We start from the raw sequence: 23,785 nt of genomic DNA, 5'->3' as shown, positions 1-23,785 counted from the left end.
TACCTGTAAGCCCAGCACTTTGGAAGGCCAAAGTGGGCAAGTTCGCTTCAAGATTCTGAGCCCAGGAGTTTGAGACCAGCCTGGGCAATATGGCGGAACCCTATCTCTACAAAAAATACAAAAAAACAATTAGCCCGTGCATGCCTGTAGTCCCAGCTACTTGGGAGGCTGAGGTCAAAGGATCACTTGAGCCTGGGAGATAGAGGTTGCAGTGAGCTGAGATTGCACCACGTACTCCAGCTTGGACAACAGAGTGAGATACTGTCTCAAAAATCAAAAAACAAAACAAACAATTCTAGTAAGATAATTTGCAACATTCATAATAACGATATTCATATCATGTTTGCTATTTGCCAAATGTAGTTTTTTTTTTGAGATGGAGTCTTACTCTGTTGCCCAGGCTGGAGTGCAGTGGCGGGATCTCGGCTCACTGCAAGCTCCGCCTCCCGGGTTCATGCCATTCTCCTGCCTTAGCCTCCTGAGTAGCTGGGACTACAGGTGCCCACCACCACTCCTGGCTAATTTTTTTGTGTTTTTAGTAGAAACGGGGTTTCACCATGTTTGCCAGGATGGTCTCGATCTCCTGACCTCGTGATCCGCCTGTCTCGGCCTCCCAAAGGTCTGGGATTACAGGTGTGAGCCACCGCGCCCATCCTGCCAAATGTAGTTTTATGTCCTGGATCTGTATTGTTTCATTTAATCCTCACAACAATCAGGAGGTAGGTAGTATTATTTTCTCCTTTTTAAGATTGATGAAAAACTGGGACAGGGTGGGCACGGTGGTTCACGCCTGTAATCCCAACACTCTGGGAGGCCAAGGCAGGTGGATCACTTAAGGTCAGGAGTTTGAGACCAGCCTGGCCAACATGGTGAAACCCCGACTCTACTAAAAAAAAACAAAAATTAGGCCAGGCGCGGTGGCTCACACCTGTAATCCCAGCACTTTGGGAGTCCAAGGCGGGTGGATCACGAGGTCAGGAGATCGAGACCATCCTGGCTAACACGGTGAAACCCCGTCTCTACTAAAAATACAAAAAATTAGCCGGGCATGGTGGCGGGCCCCTATAGTCCCACCTACTCGGGAGGCTGAGGCAGGAGAATGGCATGAACCCAGGAGGCGGAGCTTGCAGTGAGCCGAGATTGTGCCACTGCACTCCAGCCTGGGCGACAGGGCGAGACTCCGTCTCAAAAAAAAAAACAAAACAAAAATTAGCCAGGTGTGGTGGCACGTGCCTGTAATCCCAGCTACTTGGGGGGGCTGAAGCAGGGAGGATTGCCTGAACCTGGAAAGCAGAGGTTGCAGTGAGCTGAGATTGCACCACTGCACTCCAGCCTGGGTGACAGAGTGAGACTCTGTCTCAAAAAAAAAAAAAAAAAAAACCTGGGACAAAAGGAAGGTTAAGTTAGGGTTAGGTTGCCCAAGGTCATGCAGTTGGAGCTGCAGTTTGAAGCCAGGCAGCCTAATTTCAGAGCATAGGCTCTTAACTCTTCTGTTATATACACGGGAAATTGTAGGATACTTACTTGTGGAGTCTGACTAATCCAAGCAGAAAGACCTGTGGTACTGACAGGTTACTGAACAGTTATGACTCCTGTGCACAAGCCCTACCTACCCACTCAGCCTGTCCTGTCAGCTGTTTTTGGAGAAACTTTAAAATACATCATGAATATTGGTAGAGAAATAGAGATGATAATCTGTTGGGGAAATGAATAGAATACCATAAACAGGAATATTCAGAGGATAGGGCTCTTGGAAATTAAGAGTGTAATGGCAGAAGTGAAAACTAGGCAGATTGGAGGATGAAGTTGAGGCTATCTGGAAATTAGAGCATGAAGGCAGGAGGTGGAAAATACAGAAAAAATGATTAGATGCTTCAGCTCTAAATAATAGACATTTTCAGGCCAGGCACGGTGGCTCATGGGAGGCTGAGGTGGGTGGATCACTTGAGGCCAGGAGTTCGAGACCAGCCTAGCTAACATCGTGAAACCCCATCTCTACTAAAAATTCAAAAGTTATCTGGGTGTGGTGGTGCATGCCTGTAGTCCCAGCTACTTGGGAGGCTGAGGCAGGAGAATTGCTTGAACCTGGGAGGTGGAGGTTGCAGTGAGCTGAGATTGTGCCACTGCACTCCAGCCTGGGTGAGAGAGAGAGACTCTGTCTCAAAAAAAAATAATAATAATAAATAATAGACATTTCCAAAGAACAGAGAAAATGGGAGGCAGAAAATCATCAATGAAAGAATTCAAGGACATTTTCTAGAACTGAATGTTACGAGTTTCAAGACTGAAAGGGCCTGCCCCGTGCTCAGCATGACGGATGGAAACAAAGCTGCACTAGAGGACAGCATTGTGAAATTTCAGAACACTGCGGACAAAGAGAAGACCTTACAGGCTTCAAGGCAGGAAAAAAATGACATTCAAAAGCTCCAGAATTAGAATTGGCTTTGGATTTCACGCTATTAACATTGGAATCTAGAAGCAATGCCTTTGAAGTTGTGGGAGAAGATGATTTTCAACATAGTCTGGAGATAAACTATATTGGGCAGTTTTGGAGAAGGTAGTGAAAGGGTATGAGAGCTAATCTTTATACATCATAAAAGAAAGTCAGTGGGCACTGTTTAACTTGGATAAATTAAGAAATGGCATTATACGCACATAATGTAGAGTTATGGTAGAAACTACCAGAAGAAATAGCTGAAAAAGTTAAAAGTGGTTGGATGGAAGGGGGATGGTGAGGGGGATATGATTGATGGTTGTTGGTTTTCATTAAGGGCCTTTTTTACCCTGTGATGTTCTAGATCTATATATATGAATTAGTTGAATAAGAAATTTTAGGCCAGGCACGGTGGCTCATGCCTGTAATCCCAGCACTTTGGGAGGCCGAGGCGGGCAGATCACGAGGTCAGGAGATCGAGACCGTCTAACATGATGAAACCCCGTCTCTACTAAAAATACAAAAAATTAGGCAGGCGTGGTGGCAGGCACCTGTAATCCCAGCTACTCAGGAGGCTAAGGCAGGAGAATGGTGTGAACCTGGGAGGTGGAGCTTGCAGTGAGCTGAGATTGCACCACTGTACTCCAGCCTGGGCAACAGAGCGAGACTCCCGTCTCAAAAAAAAAAGAAATTTTAATAAAAACTTAAAATTGGATGCCTTATGTTACTTCATTAGGGTTATGGAAGGAACAGTGGAATAATTGATATGAAAAAGAGGTTTGTAAATTATATTCTATTATTTAGTGGAAAGTTACGATGTTACTATCATGTTGACTAAAAGGCAAAAATGCTGTATTTGGTAGATGATAATATTGTTGTATTAATTAACTGTGGCCACAATAATGCGATCACAAAACTTGAGTGACATATGATAATGAACACTAATTTTTGTTTTTGGGACTAGGGTCAGCTTGTTGGCTTGACGATCTGAGCCAGGTTTGGTTGATCTCACTTGGGTTTGTTCATGTGTCTGAGCAGATGGACTGTAGTTGTTGGCTGGTAAGGGATGGCCGTGTTCCCCACTTGTGGGGTGGTTGAATGTCTATCAGTGGGAGCATCGGTGCTCTCCCACATGTTCTGGCATCCTCCACACTATCCCTTGTGCCACATTCTTTTGGCCAAAGCAAGTCAAAAAATGTGGAGAAGTCACTTCCATCTCTTCATGGTAGAAGCTGCAAATTCACATTGAAAAGGAGGGATGAAGATGTGGAAGCATTTTTACAGTTAGCATAATGATTGAAGCCAATTTTTTTTTTCTTTTTGAGATGGAGTCTCTCTCTGTCACCAGGCTGGAGTGCAGTGGCGCAATCTCGGCTCACTGCAACCTCCGCCTCCCGGGTTCAAGTGATTCTCCTGCCTCAGCCTCCCAAGTAGCTGGGATTACAGGCACCCGTCACCACACCCAGCTAATTTTTGTATTTTTAGTAGAGACGGGGTTTCACCATGTTGGCCAGGATAGTCTCAATCTCTTGACCTCATGATCTGCCCGCCCCAGCCTCCCAAAGTGCTGGGATTACAGGTGTGAGCCTCCACGTCCAGCCAAAGCCAAATACTTTTAATCCATCTGTTAGGAATGAGAACGTGGAAAGACATCAAAAGACCTATAACTGGGCTGGGTGCGGTGACTCATGCTTGTAGTCCCAGCACTTTGAGAGACTGAGGTGGAAGGATTGCTTGAGACCAGTAGTCTGAGACCAGCCTGGGCAACACAGCAAGACCCCCATCTCTACAAAAATTAGTCTTTAAAATAATTAGCCAGCCTATTGGTATGTGCCTGTGTTCCCAGCTACTTGAGAGGCTGAGGTGGGAGCATCACTTGAGCCCAGGAGTTTCAGGGTGCAGTCAGCTGTGGTTGCATCACTGCACTCTAGCCAGGGTGGCAGAGCAAGACCTCATCTTAGGAAAAAAAATGCATAACTGAATTTATTTTCTTTTCCCTTCGTAGACAAGGGAGGTGTCACAGTTTTCCATTTAGATCAACAACTTCAAGTTCTTACCATGGAAAATTCCGAGAAGACTGAAGTGGTTCTCCTTGCTTGTGGTTCCTTCAATCCCATCACCAACATGCACCTCAGGTTGTTTGAGCTGGCCAAGGACTACATGAATGGAACAGGTAGGAGCAGTAACCAAAAGCGGCTTAAGACTAGAGAACCAGCCGGGCACGGTGGCTCACACCTGCAATCCCAGCATTTTGGAAGGCTGAGACGGGCAGATCACAAGGTCAAGAGATCGAGACCATCCTAGCCAACATGATAAAACCGCGTCTCTACTAAAAAATACAAAAATTAGCTGTGCCTGTAGTCCTAGCTACTCGGGAGGCTGAGGCAGTAGAATCGCTTGAACCCGGGAGGCAGAGGTTGCAGTGAGCTGAGATTGCTGCAGTGCACTCCAGCCTGGAGACAGAGCGAGACGCCAACTCAAAAAAAAAAAAAAAAAAAAAAAAGACTAGAGAACCAGCATGGCTGGGTCTGTTTCAGAATACACATTTCATCGACTGGGCACAAACATGCTGTCCTGCTCCCTTGTACAGTGAATTCTTAGCCAAAAAAGAGGGTGAAGTATGAGGGAAGAATTGAGCATCTGGCTATGGCCTGTAGAATAGAAAATACAGCCAGGTACAGTGGCTCACACCTGTAATCCCAGTGCTTTGGGAGGCCGAGGTGGGAGGATCACTTGAGGCCAGGAGTTTGAGACCAACCTGGGAAACACAGAGAGACCTCATCTCTACAAAAAAATTGTAAACATTAGCCAGGTATGGTGGCATGTGCCTGTGGGCCCAGCTACTCAGGAGACTGAAGTAGGAGGATTGCTTGAGCCCAGGAGGTCTAGGCCACCCTGAGCCATGATTGCACCTTTGCCTACCAGCCTGGACATCAGAGCAAGACCCTGACCACCCCTCCCCAAAAAAAGGAATTTGATTCTGTCATCCCTGTGCTTAATCTACTTCAGGAGTTTCCCATTACTTAAGGCAAAAAGCGAAAGCTTATACTTTAGCATACATAAAACCTCCAGGATCAGGCACAGCTTTTTAAAAATTTTCTTTTTTCTTTCTTTCTTTTTTTTTTTTTTGAGATGGACTTTCCCTCTTGTTGCCCAGGCTGGAGTGCAGTGGCGCGATCTCGGCTCACCGCAACCTCCACCTCCTGGGTTCAAGCAATTCTCCTGCCTCACCCTCCTGAGTAGCTGGGATTACAGGCATGTGCCACCACGCCCGACTAATTTTTTGTATTTTTAGTAGTGACGGGGTTTCTCCATGTTGGTCAGACTGGTCTCAAACTCCCAACCTCAGGCCTCCCAAAGTGCTGGGATCACAGGCGTAAACTACCACACCCGGCTAAAAGTTTTCATAAACAATGCATGAGGCTGGGCGTGGTGGCTTACGCCTGTAATCCCAGCACTTTGGGAGGTCGAGGCGGGCAGATCACAAGGTCAGGAGATGAGACCATCTTGGCTAACATGGTGAAACCCCGTCTCTACTAAAAATACTAAAAAATTAGCCTGTCGTGGTGGCGGGTGCCTGTAGTCCCAGCTACTTGGGAGGCTGAGGCAGGAGGATGGCATGAACCTGGGAGGTGGAGCTTGCAGTGAGCCGAGATGGCGCCACTGCACTCCAGCCTGGGTGACAGAGAGAGACTCCATCTCAAAAAAAAAAAAAAAAAAATGCATGAATATGCTGGGCGTGGTGGCTCACACCTGTAGTCCCAGCACTTTGAGAGGCAGAGGGGGCAGATTACCTGAGGTCAGGAGTTTGAGATCAGCCTGGTCAATGTGGCGAAACCTCGACTCTACAGAGTCTCGCTCTGTCACCCAGGCTGGAGTGCAGTGGCATGGTCTTGGCTCACTGCAACCTCCACCTTCTGGATTCAAGCGATTCTTTTGCCTCAGCCTCCCCAGTAACTGGGATTACAGGCACACACCACCATGCCCGGCCTATTTTTGTATTTTTAGTAGAAATGGGGTTTCACCATGTTGACCAGGCTTCTCTTGAACTCCTGTTCTCAAGTGATCCTCCCACTTCAGCCTCCCAAAGTGCTGGAATTACAGGCATGAGCTACCATAACATAACATAACCGTAACAGTTTAATGTGTATCCTTCCACTCTTCTTTTTATGAATTTATATGCAAACATTTGTGTGTATACACAGTTTTGTTTTGTTTTTTTTTGTGGAAATGGTTCTCACTCTGTCACCCTGGCTGGGCAGGCTGGAGTACAGTGGCATGATCACAGCTCACTGCAGCCTTTACCTCCCGGACTCAAGTGAGCTGCCTGCCCCAGGCTCCTGAGTAGCTGTGACTACAGGCATGCCACCACATCTGGCTAATTTTTTTTTTTTTTTTGGAGACAGAGTCTTGCTCTGTCGCCCAGGCTGGAGTGCAGTGGCGCAATCTCAGCTCACTGCAAGCTCTGCCTTCTGGACCCACGCCATTCTCCTGCCTCAGCCTCCCGAGTAGCTGGGATTATAGGCGTCCGCCACCACGCCCGGCTAATTTTTTAGTATTTTTAGTAGAGACGGGGTTTCACCGTGTTAGCCAGGATGGTCTCGATCTCCTGACCTCGTGATCCACCCGCCTCGGCCTCCCAAAGTGCTGGGATTACAGGAGTGAGCCACCGCACCTCACCTAATTTTTTAATTTTTTGTAGAAACTGGGTCCTACTGTTTTGCCCATGTTGGTGTTGAGCTCCTGGGCTCAAGCGATTCTCCTGCCTCGGTCTCCCAAAGCACTGGGATTACAGGTGTGAGCCACCACACCTGGCCTCGATTTTTTTGTTACATAAATGATCATATTATATGCTGATAGGTAGATGGATGGATGGATGCTAAAGCTCACTATTTGCCTATGACATTGAGAAATGGGCTTTTGCATACATCTAGGTGGACAATACGAATTAAGGCTTTTTACAAAGTAATTTGGCAATATCAGTAGAAATTTAACTGTATAGGGGAATGAGGTGAAGTACAGAGTTTCAGTTGGGGAAGATGAGAAAATTCTGGAGATGGGTAGGAGCGATGGTTGCACAACAGCATGTTTGCAGTTAATATCATAGAACTGTACACTTGGGTATATTTTACCATAATTTCAGTCAATTAATTGATCAATCAGCTAATAAGCTGGAATCCCTAAAGAAAGGGAATCTGTGATTATAAAACAATATTGGCCAGGTGTGGTGACTCATGCCTGTAGTCTCAGCACTTTGGGAGGCTGAGGCAGGCAGATCACTTGAGGTCAGAAGTTGGAGACCAGCTTGGCTAACGTGGTAAAAACCTCATCTCTACTAAAAATACAAAAATTAGCCAGCATGGTGGCGTGCGCCCATAATCCCAGCTACTCAGGAGTCTGAGTCAGGAGAATCGCTTCAACCTAGGAGGCGGAGGTTGCAGTGAGCCGAGATCACTCCAGTGCAGCCTGGGGAACAGAGCAAGACTCTGTCTCAAAAAACAAAACAAAACAAATAATATTGATCGTAATATTTCCGGTGCGTAAAATCTAATTTGTTATACCTAGTGTGAAACCTAACTCTTTATCCAGGAAGATACACAGTTGTCAAAGGCATCATTTCTCCTGTTGGTGATGCCTACAAGAAGAAAGGACTCATTCCTGCCTATCACCGGGTCATCATGGCAGAACTTGCTACCAAGAATTCCAAATGGGTGGAAGTTGATACATGGGAAAGTCTTCAGAAGGAGTGGAAAGAGACTCTTAAGGTGCTAAGGTATTTATGGTGTAATCAACTTCGTCAGTTCTGTGTAAATGGCTAAGCAGCTTATTTTTTTACCATGTTTCAATGTTGCTTACATCTGTGAACATACAGATTTGCAAAACTGTCACGTGTGTTGTAAGCCATTCCTGTGGAAGGTTACTACAGGACTGTAGAGCACAGCACCAAACGATGGGTCTTCCTTAGCCCCTCTGTGTATTTCATTATGTTTTAAGTTGTTTGAGGCCAGGCGTGGTGGCTCACGCCTGTAATCCCAGCACTTTGGGAGGCTGAGGCGGGTGGATCAGCTGAGGTCAGGAGTTCGAGACCAGCCTGGCCAACATGGTGAAAACCCGTCTCTACTAAAAATACAAAAATTAGCCGGGCATGGTGGCGCATGCCTGTAATCCCAGCTACTTGGGAGGCTGAGGCAGGAGATAACGCTTGAACCCCGGGGGCAGAGGTTGCAGTGAGCCAAGATTGTGCCACTGCACTCCAGCCTGGGTGACAGAGCGAGACTCCATCTCAAAAAAAAAAAAAAAAAAAAAAAAGATGTTTGCATGCTTGCCACTATGTGATGTCACTGTTAGAAAACAGAGGAAGCCTGCCTGGCCTGTCTGTGCCCCAAATGAGAAAGGGAAAATTGCAAGAAGATGTTATTATCATCAGTCTTCCTAAGTATAAAAGAGACAGGCAGATAATTTAACCAAGAGAAGCATCCAGTGCTGCCTGATCGTGGACAGGCCTGATTTGTGTGCTGCTTCCATGACAGCATCTGGGGGGAGTCACAGATCTCTGTGCCCATACCTTTGAAGCAGTTCTATTTAAGGGTTCAAAAACCAGAGTAAGTGACATCTAATTATTTCTCTCTTTTTTTTTTTTTTTTTTTTTTTGATACGGAGTCTCACTCTGTCACCCAGGCTGGAGTGCAGTGGTGCGTTCTCGGCTCACTGCAACCTCTGCCTCCTGGGTTCAAGCAATTCTCCTGCCTCAGCCTCCCAAGTAGCTGGGACTACAGGTGACCGCCACCATGCCCCGCTAATTTTTTTTGTATTTTTAGTAGAGATGGGTTCTACCTTGTTGGCCAGGCTGGTCTTGAACTCCTGACCTCAGGTGATCCACCTGCCTCAGCCTCCCAACACCTAATTATTTCTTTTCTTTTTTTTTTTTTTTTTTTGAGATAGAGTTTCACTCTTGTTACCCAAGCTGGAGTACAATGGCATGATCTCGGCTCACTGCAACCTCCGCCTCCCGGGTTCAAGCCATTCCTCTGCCTCAGCCTCCCGAGTAGCTGGGATTACAGGCACCTGCCACCACGCCCGGCTAATTTTTGTATTTTTAGTAGAGCTGGGGTTTCACCCTATTGGCCGGGCTGGTCTTGAACTCTTGACCTCAGGTGATCTGCCCATCTCAGCTTCCCAAAGCGTGAGGATTACAGAGGTGAGCCACCACGCCCAGCTGATACCTAATTATTTCTTAATGTTATTTTGATTTTTTTAAACTTTCTTTTCTTTTTTTTGTTGGAGATGGGGCCTTGCTATGTTGCCTATGCTGATCTCAAACTCCTGGCCTCAAGCAATCCTCCCACCTAGGCCTCCCAAAGTGCTGGGATTACAAATGTGAGCTACCATGCCTGGCCTATTGTTATCTTGAGTTTAAAATGAAAGGGCTTTCTGAAAAGCCTTTCTGTTTAGTATCTGTTCTTAGAGTTCTGAACCTTCCACTTACTGACCGTATCATTTAGGGTTCAGACTAGGAAATAGAAACCACTCTGGGTATTTTAAGAGGAAAGAGATTTAAGTACTTAGGCAAAAAATACTTAAAAGAGCTGAGGCCGGGCATGGTAGCTCATGACTATAATCCCAGCACTTTGGGAGGCTGAGGCCAGCAGATCACCTGAGTCCAGTAGTTCAAGACCAGCCTGGCCAACATGGTGAAACCCTGTCTCTACTAAAAATACAAGATTAGCTGGGCCCATGCCTGTAATTCCAGCTACTAGGGAGGCTGAGGCAGGAGAATTGCCTGAGCCTGGGAGGCAGAGGTTGCGGTGAACTGAAATTGTGCCACTGCACTCCAGCCTGGGCAGCAGAGTGAGACTGTCTCAAAAAAAAAGTAAAAGGGCTGGAGAAGTGGAAGTCAGGGTCACTCCTCCGATGTTGCCATCAGAGTTCAACAAACCAATTCCGCTTCTGCTGCTATTGAACTGTCTCAGTCTCCTGAAGTTGGTGACAGGACAGTGGACTCCAGCGTCTAGCCACCACACCCACACTAGAAAGGATTACTGGCTATAAATAGCGCAACAATAGGATCAGGCCGGGCATGGTGGCTCATACCTGTAATCCCAGCACTTTGGGAGGCCAAGGTGGGTGGATCACCTGAGGTCAGGAGTTCGAGACCACCCTGGCCAACATGGCAAAACCCTGTCTCTACTAAAAATACAAAAATTAGCCTGTAGTCCCAGCTATTTGGGAGGCTGAGGCGGGCGGATCACAAGGTCAGCAGGTCGAGACCATCCTGGCTAACATGGTGAAACCCCATCTGTACTAAAAATACAAAAAAAATTAGCCAGGCGTGGTGGTGGGCGCCTGTAGTCCCAGCTACTCAGGAGGCTGAAGCAGGAGAATGGCGTGAACCCGGCAGACGGAGGTTGCAGTGAGCTGAGATCGTGCCACTGCACTCCAGCCTGGGCGACAGAATGAGACTCCATCTCAAGAAAAAAAAAAAATTGTTATTGAATGTCTTCTCATAGACTCTGCTAGGAGCTGGAGTAGCAACTGTAAGCCTCCTTTTTCCCTCCCTTATGGAGATAATAATATTTATGATACAGGATGTTGAGAAGATTTTTTTTTTTCTTTTGAGACGAAGTTTTGCTCTTGTTGCCCAGGCTGGAGTGCAATGGCGCAATCATGGCTCACTGCAACCTCCACCTCCTGGGTTCAAGCAATTCTCCTGCCTCAGCCTCCCGAGTAGCTGGGATTATAGGCATGTGCCACCACACCCAGCTAATTTTGTATTTTTAGCAGAGACAGGGTTTCTCCATGTTGGTCAGGCTGTGTCTCAAACTCCTGACCTCAGGTGATCCACCCGCCTTGGCCTCCCAAAGTGCTGGGATTACAGGTGTGAGCCACCACGCCCGGTCGAGAAGATTTTTAATTTTTTTTAGTCTTCCACAACAGTCATCTTATGTTGAGAAGACTTAATCAGGTAATCCATGTAAAGGATTCAGTGTAATGTGTGGCATATAATAAATAATGTTGGCCAGGTGCCTATAATCCCAGCACTTTGGGAGGCTGAGGTGGGCAGATCGCTAGAGGTCAGAAGTTCAAGATCAGCCTGGCCAACATGGTGAAACCCTGTCACTACTAAAAATACAAAAAAAATTAGCTGAGCGTGGTGGTGCGCACCTGTAATCCCAGCTGCTTGGGAGGCTGAGGCAAGAGAATTGTTTGAACCCAGGAGCCAGTGAGCTGAGATTGCACACTGCACTCCAGCCTGGGCAATAGAGCAAGACACCATCTCAAAATAATAAATAAATAAATAATGTTAATGGTATTCTTTTTTTTTTTTTTTCTTTTTTTGAGACGGAGTCTCACTCTGTCGCCCAGGCTGGAGTGCAGTGGTGTGATCTTGGCTCACTGCAACCTCTGCCTCCCAGATTCAAGTGATTCTCCTGCCTCAGCCTCCTGAGTAGCTGGGATTACAGGTGCCCGCCACCACGCCCGGCTAGTTTTTTGTATTTTTAGTAGAGATGGGGTTTGACCATGTTAGCGAGGATGGTCTCGATCTCCTGATCTCGTGATCCGCCCACCTCGGCCTCCCAAAGTGCTGGGATTACAGGTATGAGCCACCGTGCCCAGCTATAAATAATGTTAATGATATATTCTAATGGAGCATGTGAGAAAGAGAAATAGTCTATTGTTTTGTTGTTTTATAGACACCATCAAGAGAAATTGGAGGCTAGTAACTGTGATCACCAACAGAACTCACCTGCTCTAGAAAGGCCTGGAAGGAAGAGGAAGTGGACTGAAAAACAAGATTCTAGTCAAAAGAAATCCCTAGAGCCAAAAACAAAAGGTTTGTATGTTTTAGCAGGACCCACAGACTAGAGTTGATAAGATTCTATAGCTGAGCAAAACCCTGTGTATTTTTTTTTTTTTTAGATGGAGTCTTGCGCTGTCTCCCAGGCTGGAGTGCAGTGGCATGATCTCAGCTCACTACAAGCTCCGCCTTCTGGGTTCATGCCATTCTCCTGCCTCAGCCTCCCGAGAAGCTGGAACTACAGGTGCCTGCCACCACGCCTGTCTAATTTTTTTGTATTTTTAATAGAGACGGGGTTTCACCATGTTAGCCAGGATGGTCTCAATCTCCTGACCTCGTGATCTGTCCGCCTCGGACTCCCAAAGTGCTGGGATTACAGGCGTGAGCCACGGTGCCTGGGCCTTATTTTTTTTGTTTTTTAGAGATGAGGTCTTGCTATGTTGGCCAGGTTGGTCTTGAACTCCTGGCCCCAAGCAGTCCTCCTGCCTTGGCCTCCCAAAGTGCTAGGATTACAGGTGTCAGCCACTATGCCTGGCCTTTATTTTCATTTTATATTGCATACTTGTGGGTGTCTGTAAAATGCACCTTGTTAGTTGCATGAAGTGAAGGAGAGTAAAAGGCACTTGGAGCTTATTTCTCCTGCAGTGGTCTCTAATCTTTGAGGTGTCCTGGGTCTCTTTTGGGAATCTGATTCTCATAAAATCTCATAAAAGCTGTGAACTGTCATTCTTTTTTTTTTTTTTTTTTTTTGAGACAGAGTTTTGCTCTTGTTGCCCAGGCTGGAGTGCAATGGCACGATCTTGGCTCACTGCAACCTCTGCCTCCCAAGTTCAAGGGATTCTCCTGCCTCAACCTCCCGAGTATCTGGGGTTACAGGCATGCGCCACCACCCCCGGCTAATTTTGTATTTTTAGTAGAGACGGTATTTCACCATGTTGGTCAGGCTGGTCTCAAACTCCTGACCTCAAGTGATCCGCCCGCCTCAGCCTCCCAGAGTGCTGGGATTACAGCTAGAGCCACCACACTCGGCCTGAACCCTCATTCTTGAAAAGCACATACATATCTTCATGTTGATACAGTGGGTTTTTAGAAAAGTAAACCCCTTTCCACTTGGAGGAGGTAGAGGGGAAGAAAAAGCATACCCCAAAGCTCTGTTTTATTCTTCCCAGCTGTGCCAAAGGTCAAGCTGCTGTGTGGGGCAGATTTATTGGAGTCCTTTGCTGTTCCCAATTTGTGGAAGAGTGAAGACATCACCCAAATCGTGGCCAACTATGGGCTCATATGTGTTACTCGGGCTGGAAATGATGCTCAGAAGTTTATCTATGAATCGGATGTGCTGTGGAAACACCGGAGCAACATTCACGTGGTGAATGAATGGATCACTAATGACATCTCATCCACAAAAATCCGGAGAGCCCTCAGAAGGGGCCAGAGCATTCGCTACTTGGTACCAGATCTTGTCCAAGAATACATTGAAAAGCATAATTTGTACAGCTCTGAGAGTGAAGACAGGAATGCTGGGGTCATCCTGGCCCCTTTGCAGAGAAACACTGCAGAAGCTAAGACATAGGAATTCTACAGCATGATATTTCGGACTTCCCATTTGGGGATCTGAAACAATCTGGGTGTTATTAACTGGGGAGAGAAGTTGTGATCTGTTGCCTAAACTAAAGCTTAAAAGTTTAGTAAAAATCGTCTGGGCGCAGTGGCTCACGCCTGTAATCCCAGCACTTTGGGAGGCTGAGGCAGGTGGATCACGGGGTCAAGAGATGGAGACCATCCTGGCCAATATGGTGAAACCTCATCTCTGCTAAAAATACAAAAATTAGCTGTGTGTGGTGGCACGTGCCTGTAGTCCCAACTACTTGGGAGGCTGAGGCAGGAGAATCGCTTGACCCCAGGTGGTGGAGGTTGCAGTGAGCCAAGATCGCGCCACTGCACTCCAGCCTGGCAACAGAGCAAGACTCCGTCTCAAAAAAAAAAATTTAGTAAAAATCAATGGTAAGCTAAAATAAGTTTTTGTTTGTTTGTTTGTTTGTTTTTGAGATGGAGTCTCTACTAAAAATACAAAAAATTAGCCGAGCATGGTGCTGCATGACTGTAATTCCAGCTACTTGGGAGGCTGAGGCAGGAGAATCGCTTGAACCCGGGAGGCAGAGGTTCCAGTGAGCCAAGGTCGTGCCACTGTACTCCAGCCCGGGCAAAAGAGCAAAACTCCATCTCAAAAAAAAAAAAAAAAAAAGACCGGGTGTGGTGGCTCACACCTATAATCCCAGCACTTTGGGAGGCCTAAGTGGGTGGATCACATGAGGTCAAGAGTTCAAGACCAGCTTGGCTAATATGGTGAAACCCCATCTCTACTAAGAATACAAAAAATCAGCCGAGCATGGTGGTGGGCTCCTGTAGTCCCAGCTACTTGGGAGGCTGAGGCAGGAGAATCGCTTGAACCTGGGAGGCAGAGGTTGCAGTGAGCCAAGATCGTGCCATTGCACTCCAGCCTGGGTGACAGAGTGAGACTCCATCTCAAAAAAAAAAAAAAAAGCCTGACAGCTAGCAGGTTTCAGGATCCATCTGCCAAGTCAGTGAAAGGCTGGAAGCCTCAAATCCAACAGATGAAGGTCATTTTCTCCTCTTTAGCTTCTTGGAGTTTGAGAGTTGAAGGAGTCCTGAAAAGTAACGATAGAGCAAGACGAAGCTATGAGAACTGAATTTGGACTTCCTCTGGGAAACTAGACCTAGTTCATCTGAAGTGTCATTTAAATGCTGGAAACTTCTCTCATACTGTCGTGCCTTCCCACTTAGAAGTGCCTGTGCCCTGCTCAGCTGTGACTGCTGACCTCAGGACCTCACTGGACAAGGCATGTGGGGACCCTTGCAGGAGCCCTGGTAAGGGTGCAATGATCCTATTGTTTTTTGTTTTTGAGATGGAGTCTCACTCTGTCTCCCAGGCTGGAGTGTAGTGGCACGATCTCGGCTCACTGCAACCTCCGCCTCCCGGGTTCAAGCAGTTCTCCTGCCTCAGCCTCCTGAGTAGCTGGGATTACAGGCACCCACTACCATGTCCGGCTAATTTTGTATTTTTAGTAGAGATGGGGTTTCGCCATGTTAGACAGGCTGGTCTTGAACTCCTGACCTCAGGTGATCTGCCCACCTCAGCCTTCCAAAGTGCTGGGATTACAGGCATGAGCCACCGCACCCAGCCTGATCCTATTGTTGCACTATTTATGGAGCAACAACTTTGTACAAAGAACAAGCTTTGTACAGAGAACAAGCTTGGCTTTTTCTCCCAACGCCGAGGATGCTGTTGATGCCGCCACGTAATAGCATAATTTTGGGTGTCCTCAAGGACAGAACTTCCACTTTGAATAATGGAAGTTAGAACAATGAATTTCACAGGGGAATAAATATGAATGACTGATGTGAAGAAAATATGCCATTGTTTATTCCCTCCTGCATCATTTCCATAATTTGCTTTTGTACTGTGAATTTAGAGGAAATGTGTGATGCTGGTGTTTTGTTTGGCTTGTTTGTTTGATGCTGGGGGTTTTATGTGTTGTACCCTTTACCCCTTACATTGTGTAATTTGAATGTGGCAAACAAACCTGCGGTAAAAGTCCTTGATTGGCATCTTCATTCAGATGATTGAGAGCCTTTGTGGTAGTGTTTGCCTATGTGAACAGCAGGCCTTTCAGATAAGAGAAGTGGCTTTTCCTTGGTGATGAAGGGGTAGAGATTGAGCCATGGGGAGGGTTTAGGTTAAAGAATGCTTTTTTTGGCCATCGTGAGGATCTAACAACAGAGTAGAAGGAAGGATGCCCCAGGTCAGCGCGCAGGGTGGTGGGAGGGCTTTCATCTTCCTTACCCAAGCCTCTCTTTTCACTTTTCTAGAAGTCCGGAAGTTGTTATATGATGATACAGCCTCCTTTAACATTTATTTCTGGGTGCCAAGGGAGGCCCATTCCTCTAACATTCTCATAATCCTTCTCAAACGCCTATGATCTAAACATTTCACCACGGCATCCACTTAGCTGTGAGGCTGCATCCACAGTCTCCACCTCTGAAATCTGAACTCCATTTACCAGTGGTGCTGTTTGAACTTCGTAATGCCAGCACTTCCTGAACACTTACTGTGTGCTTGGCTTGTGCCCCCGAGTGCCTTATATCATAAGGAAACGGCAAAATCAGGGGACTGGTATAAATGGTGAGCTGGGCTTGAATCTAAGCTTTGTCTTCGGAGCCAGTACCCCTAACCTCTCTTTCTGTAAAATATTACTTTTCAAAGAATGAAGTTGTAGCCAAATCTTGAAATTTTTCATTTACCCTAAGTGAGGACAAATAAAGCTTTCAACAACAGTTTGTGGTAGTCTGATGGAGATGAGTCCGACATATTCAGTCCTCACAGAAGGACTAGGCTGAACTTGCCCAGTGTTAGCAATTCCTTGGAACTAGCACAGTGGAATCCGAGGGAGAAGGTGATATGGGCCATAATTAACTTTTGTGTGTATGTGTGTGTGTGTGTGTGTTTGCTTCTGAGACAGTTTTGCTGTGTCGCCCAGGCTGGAGTGCAGTGGTGCAATCTTGGCTCACTGCGACCTCTGCCTCCTGGGTTCAAGCATTTCAAGCAGTTCTCCTGCTTCAGCCTCCCAAGAAGCTGGGATTACAGACGTGTGTTACCACGCCTGGCTAATTTTTGTATTTTCAGTAGAGACAGGGTTTCACCGTGATGGCCAAGCTGGTCTCGAACTCCTGGCCTCAAATGATCCGCCCACCTCGGCCTCCCAAAGTGCTGGAATTATAGGTGTGAGCCATCACGCTCTGCCCAGATAGGGTTTTTGACCTGTCATAGTGGTGCCTGGTCCCATTATTCTCTGTTTTGACTCTGCAGGGATGATCGCTGTCCCCTTGCTGTCCTTTAATGAAACTGTCACCTCAGTTTCAGAACTGGAATTCAGATCCATTTCTCCCTCACATGTCTTACCAAGTCTAAATGACTTGCCGTGGACAGTGTTTCCCAAATCAAGTTAAGCTGCCCAATAAATTTTTCCAAAACAATGGATAACCTGACAATTACATTGTAAAACATTAGGGAAAATAGCAAACACACAAAATTAGTGATAATAGTATAATGAGCCCCTACGTACCCATCAACTTCAAGCATAACATTTTGCCAATCTTCATCTACACCTGTTTTGTTTTGCTGGAGTCTTTTAAAGCAAATCCCAAATGTGTAATTTTACCCATAAATACTTCAGTGTGAGGAATGCTAGAGTCCAGTTTGTACATTAATACAAGTATATCGGCTAGCGCCGGCCTGGTGGCTCAGCCAGGCTTGGTCGCTCACATCTGTAATCCCAGCACTTTGGAAGACCAAGGTGGAAGGATTGCTTGAGCCCAGGAGTTCAAGAACAGCCTGCGTAACATAGCAAGATCCTATCTTTAGAAAAACAAATAAAACAAACAAAAAACATGTACTGGCTGGGCACAGTGGCTCACGCCTATATTCTCAGAAATTTGGGAATCAGAGGCAGCAGGTTGTTTGAGCCCAGGAATTCTAGACTAGCCTGGGCAACATGGCAAAACCCTGTCTCTACCAAAAATACAAAAATTAGCTGGGTGTGGTGGTGTGTGCCTATAGTCCCAGCTACTCAGGAGGCTGAGGTGAGAGGATGGTTTGAACACAGGAGGCAGAGGTTACAGTGAGCTGAGATTGCGCCATTGCACTCCAGCCTGGGTGACAGAGCCAGACCCTGTCTCAAAAAACAAAACAAGGCTGGGCATGGTGGCTCAGGCTGGGCATGGTGGCTCACACCTGTAATCCCAGCAATTTGGGAGGCCAAGGTGGGTGGATCACCTGAGGTCAGGAGTTCAAGACCAGCCTGGCCAACATGGTGAAACCCTGTCTCTACTAAAAATACAAAAAATTATACGGGCGTGTTGGCAGGCACCTGTAATTCCAGCTACTTAGGAGGCTGAGGCAGGAGAATTGCTTGAACCCAGGAGGCAGAGGTTGCAGTGAGCCCCGATCATGACACTGCATTCCAGCCTGGGCAACAAGAGCAAAAACTCCCTCTCAACAAACAAACAAAAACAAAACAAGCTTACTAAGTCCAGTGCAGTGGCTCACACCTGTAGTCCCAGGCTTTGGAGGCCAAGACAGGAGGATCACTTGAGCCCAGCATGAGCAACATAGTGAGACCCTGTGTCTACAAAAAATTTTTTAAAAATTAGCCAGGCAGCAGGGTGCGGTAGCTCACACCTGTAATTCCAGCACTTTGGGAGGCCGAGGAGGGCAGATCACAAGGTCAGGAGATCGAGACCATCCTGGCTAACATGGTGGAACCCCGTCTCACTAAAAATACAAAAAATTATCCGGGCGTGGTGGCGGGCGCCTGTAGTCCCAGCTACTTGGGAGACTGAGGTAGGAGAATGGCGTGAACCCGGGAGGCAGAGTTTGCAGCGAGCTGAGATTGCGCCACTGCACGCCAGCCTGGGCGACAGAGCAAGACTCCGTCTCAAAATAAGTAAGTAAATAAATAAATAAATAAATAAATAAAATAAAATAAGCCAGGCATGGTAGCTTGTACATGTAGTCCGAGCTATTTGGGAGGCTGAGGTGAGAAGATTGCTTGAGCCTGGGATCTGGAGGCTGTAGTGAGCTGTGATTACCCCACTGCACTCCAGCCTGTGCAACTGAGACCCTGTTTCAAAAAAAATGAAATAGTACAGCTAAAAGTATCAATGTCACCAAAGCAGAAGACCCAAGTCTCCAGCCACGCTTTTGTTGAGACAATAGTATTCATAAAGTGATTTTCAAAATTTTTATTTACTTACTTATTTCCCACTTCATAAGCTGGTCTAGCATGAAGTATGGTTTTTTTGGTTGGTGTTTTTTTTTTGAGACAGAGTCTTGTTCTGTCACCCAGGCTGGAGTGCAGTGGCACAATCTCAGCTCACTGCAACCTCCGCCTCTCGGGTTCAAGAAATTCTCCTGTCTCAGCTTCCCGAGTAGCTGGGATTACAAGCGCACACCACCGTGCCCAGCTAACTTTTGTATTTTTAATAGAGACGGTTTCTCCATGTTGGCCCAGCCGATCTCGAACTCCTGACCTCAAATGATCCACCTGCGTTGGCCTCCCAAAGTACGGGGATTACAGGTGTGAGTTATCACACCCAACCAAAGTAGTATTTTATTTAACATTTGTATCTTCAGCAACTTAAGCATGTTTGAAACTGAACCATAATTTTGCTCTCAAATAGATAAATAATCGTAAGAAAGCTGCTTAAGAAGAAAGGGTGCCTTGGCTGGGTGTGATGACTCATGCCTGTAATCCCAGCACTTTGGGAGGCCAAGGCATGTGGATCACCTAAGTTCAGGAGTTCGACACCAGCCTGGCCAACATGGTGAAACCCCGTCTCTAATAAAAGTACAAAAATATTAGCCAGGCATGGTGGCAGGCACTTGTGGTCCTAGCTACTCAGGAATCTGAGGCAGGAGAATTGCTTGAACCTGGGGAGGCAGAGGTTACAGTGAGCCAAGGTCACACCACTGTACTCCAGGCTGGGTGACAGAGCAAGACTCCATCTCAAAAAAGAAAAAAAAAAAAAGGGTACCTTGATTTTTTTTTTTTTTTGAGACAGTCTCGGGTTCAAGTGATTCTCGTGCCTTAGCCTCCTGAGTAGCTGGGATCACAGGCGTGTGCCACCACACCCAGCTAATTTTTGTATTTTTAGTAGAGATGGGGTTTTGTCATGTTGGTCATGCTGGTCTCGAACTCCTGGCCTCAAGTGATTCTCCCACTTCTGCCCCTCCAAGTGCTGGAATTACAGGCATGAGCCACTGTGCCCAGCCAAAAGTACCTTGATTTTATTTATGATATTGATAAGGAAAGGAGGCAGAGAAATTCTGGGCAGAAGAGGGTGGGTCCCCAATGAGGGCTCCCCACCTGGAGCTGAAAAGCCTGATACTATGGCCCACAGTGAGCACTTACATCCCTGTTTGCCCTCTTGAAAGTTGCCTTTTCCATATCTACCCATGGCCCACCCCCCATCCTGTGTCCATGAAAACCCCAGGCTCAGCTGGGCGCAGTAGCCTGTAACCCTAGCACTTTTGAAGGCCAAGGCGGGCAAATCACTTGAGGTCAGGAGTTCAAGACCAGCCTGGCCAACACAGCGAAACCCCACCTATACTAAAAATACAAAAATTAGCCAGGCGTGGTGGCGGGCGCCTGTAATCCCAGCTACTCAGGAGGCTGAGGCACGAGAATCACTTCAACCCAGGAGGTGGAGGTTGCATTGAGCCGAGATCACGCCACTACACTCCAGCCTAGGTGATGGAGCGAAACTCAGTCTAAAAAAAAAAACAAACAAACAAAAAAAACAAGCTCAGCCAGCAGAGAGGAGAAGCAGCTGGATGTTGGAGACTACGGTTGGACGGCAGAAAGAAGTGGCTTGACTTCACAGGGACAGCTTCATGGTGTAGCTTTGAAGAGGAGTCCAGCCAGGGATGGCTGGACTTCAGGGGAAGATTACCTTCTTGCTCCATCCTCTTTTCAGCTCCTCTTCCCACTGAGAGTCACTTTCATTGGCAATAAATTTCCATGCATTTACCATCTTCAATTCATTTGTGCTACCTCATTCCTCCTGGACACTGGACAAGAATTTGGGTACCACAAGTGCGGGTGCAAAAGGCTGTCACACTGACCCTCCACTGAGCTGTTAACAGTTAAGCTGTCCACAGCAAAGCTAAAAGGGCATTATAACACCCCTTCTGGGGCTTCAGGGGTTGCAGGCACCCTCACCAGATGCTGCTGTGGGGCCCACACAAAGTTTTGCTCCTTCAGGTGCCCAAAAGCACTCGCCCCAGCTCCTGCACCCAAAGCGGCTGGCTAGTTCCAGCGCCCCTGCGTTCCAGTTCCTGCCAATGAAGGAGTCAGGGAAATACCCTGCTTCAAAATGTATCAGAATTTTTTTTCATTGCAAGTAGCAGGAAGCTCAACTCAAAGTGGGCTCAACTCAAAGTGGTTTAAACACGGACATTTATACTCAGAAGTACAGACATAGGGCAGAATGGAAGGTGTGTAGGTTTGTAGGTGCTGCGAATCAACACTGTCATCGGGGACCGGGTTCTTTCCATCCCTCTACTCTTCTAGTCACAGTGTCTTAAATCTAGTGCCCTTGAGTTATAGGAGGGTCACCAGTAGCCAGGCTTCCTTGTTCATGTTCAGGAGTGACTCCCCATGGCTCCCCATGGCTCTGTTAAAATCAAAGAAACATCTTTCCCAACAGCCCTTTCAAACTCCTCATCGCATCTCACTGGCTGATTCAGTCATTTAAACCTGCTTCTCCCTAAAGCTGATCACTGGCTAAGCTAATAGAGTTTCTGGGATTGGTTTAGCCTGATACTAATCCAGGTCTACCTTCAGGAGCTGGACCAAACTCCCTATTGGCACTGCATTCTTGCAGTAGGGAGGGGAGGTATGGATGGTGTGGAGTCCACCACAAGGTCCATGCCAGTCTTTGCTGAACCAGCATCAGACTCCATCAAGCAACAGATGAGAGGTTCCATGATAAAGTAGCCCTCAGCAATCTCCATCCATTGCTGTCTAGGAAGAACAGTGCTTGTACACAGGTTCAGGACCTCAGTCTTGGCTGTAATCTTCTGGTTTACTTTGCCAGCACCAAACAGAAGGAAAGAAAGGGCTCAAATTTGACCAGATAAATTATTATTCTCCTTCCAGAGGTAACCTTGAGTCCTGTCTAGAAAGATACTAGAATTGTAAAGGAAAAAAATTACTCCTTATCCTATGGCAAGTGGAGTCTGTGTCTACTTCAGCTGAAATTAAATCCTGTCCATAATAGATGACCTTTGCTCAAGCTGGCCAGAAGCCAAACCAACCAGCACGAAGGTTAAAACTATTATTAGTTTTTTCTGTGATTTTCATTTTCAGGCCAAGTTTTAGAACAATAAGATTTTAAGAATAGGAAGTACGTAAGATTTCTGCATATCCTGTTCTCTTGGTCATGTGGATTTTTTTTTTTTTTTTTTTAGATGAAGTCTTGCTTCTTTGCCCAGGCTGGATGCAATGGTGCAATCTCGGCTCACTGCAACCTCTGCCTCCTGGGTTCAAGCAATTCTCCTGCCTCAGCCTCCCCAGTAGCTGGGATTACATGCCTGGCTAATTTTTGTTTTTAGTAGAGACGGATTTCACCCTTTTGGCCAGGCTGGTCTCAAACTCTTGACCTCAAGTGACCTTCCTAACTCAGCCTCCCAAAGTGCTGGGATTACAGGCGTGAGCCACCGCACCAAGCCTGGAATCAATGTCTTACAGTTACGAGAATCAACAGCTAGCTCATTATGGGCAAGGTGATGTCACTCTGGCTTCTCAATGAAAATGGCATTTCTCCCTTGGAAAAGGTCATAGCTAGTCAGTCAGTCAGTCAACAAACATTTATTGAGTACTTGCCAGGCACTGTGCCAGACCCTGGAGATACTGGAGTGGTGAATGAAATGAACATGGGCTCTGCCCTGGAAAGTTTCATGGAAAAGGCAGTCAATAAAAAAGAAAAAAGATAATTATGGATTTTAATAATGATAAAGGACATAAGCAGAGATGTGATGTGGAGTAAGTGTGTATTAGGAGCATATAGGAAGGCTGATCTGAGAAGGTGACTCTCAAGTTCTTGAAGATATCCAAGTACTTTTCTGTCCACATTCTAAACCAACTGAAAAATAAGACGAAAAAAAAAAGCAACAAAAGGGCTGAGCACAGTGCCTCACGCTTGTAATCCCAGCTACTCTAGAGGCTGAGGCAGGGGAATTTCTTGAACCTGGGAGGCAGAGGTTGAGCCACCGCACTCCAGCCTGGGTGACAAGGTGAGACTCTGTCTCTAAATAAATAAATAAGCACATGTATACCTATGTAACTAATCTGCACATTGTGCACATGTACCCTAAAACTTAAAGTATAATAATAATAAAATAAAAAAATTAAAAAATAAAAAATAAATAAATAAATAAATAAATAAAAACAAAATCAATCAGTCAGTCTTGGAGCCAGCATATCTAGGCGGTGTTTGTGGCTAATGTTGTAGGTTAGCCCATATTCCCACCCCTTCTCCTTTGCTTTTCTCTGCTCTGAGGCTAAATGCTGGAGACTAGAATCCCCAGGCCCCTTGCAGTTAGAAGCGGCATTGATACAGTTTTGGCTAATGAAATATACACAGAAACCTGCTGGGTAATTTCTTTTCTTTTTTCCAACTATCTAGACTTATAGGAGACGGGGAGGTTTGTGCTGCAGGGATACTGACCTTTGCTGCTTTCCCTCTTCCCCACCTTGAATGTGGATATCCTGGCTGGGAACCCAGCTGCCAGCTCATGACCAGGCGGTAACAAGCAGGAATAAAAGGCCACCAGAGTCAGAGAGACGAAGCTGCGGCGTTACCGAGGTGCGAATCACTGAGTGTGATTCCTAGGTGCTAATCATCACCAGCAATCACTTCTCTCAGGACTGCTTGTTAAGAAAAATAAACTCCTATTTATTGAGACCATGAGAGTT

At 46.5% G+C, this 23,785-nt stretch overlaps 1 protein-coding gene across 10 annotated transcripts in view; it reads left to right on the top strand.

Moving 5' to 3' along the window:
- The window catches only part of NMNAT1 (nicotinamide nucleotide adenylyltransferase 1), a 41,813-nt gene extending 25,230 nt beyond the window's left edge, over window positions 1–16,583 (top strand). For 8 of the 10 annotated variants that reach the window (XM_063668088.1, XM_063668093.1, XM_054440163.2 and 5 more), the window contains 4 exons: window positions 4,440–4,607; window positions 8,024–8,207; window positions 12,127–12,266; window positions 13,400–16,583. In XM_063668088.1, coding sequence (XP_063524158.1) covers window positions 4,493–4,607; window positions 8,024–8,207; window positions 12,127–12,266; window positions 13,400–13,800 — 840 coding nt within the window. In that variant the 5' untranslated portion in view covers window positions 4,440–4,492 and the 3' untranslated portion in view covers window positions 13,801–16,583. Of the gene's footprint in view, window positions 1–1,015; window positions 2,569–4,439; window positions 4,608–8,023; window positions 8,208–12,126; window positions 12,267–12,352; window positions 12,475–13,399 lie in introns of those variants that run through there. The other 2 variants (XR_008492488.2, XM_054440179.2) reach the window with 2 other exon arrangements.
- The last annotated feature ends 7,202 nt before the right edge of the window (window positions 16,584–23,785 follow it).

The sequence above is a fragment of the Pongo pygmaeus genome, chromosome 1 (genome assembly GCF_028885625.2).
Source record: "Pongo pygmaeus isolate AG05252 chromosome 1, NHGRI_mPonPyg2-v2.0_pri, whole genome shotgun sequence".
Lineage (NCBI taxonomy): Eukaryota > Metazoa > Chordata > Mammalia > Primates > Hominidae > Pongo > Pongo pygmaeus.
The sequence above is the reverse complement of the archived record's forward strand: the minus strand, read 5'-3'. Positions and strand labels throughout refer to the sequence as shown.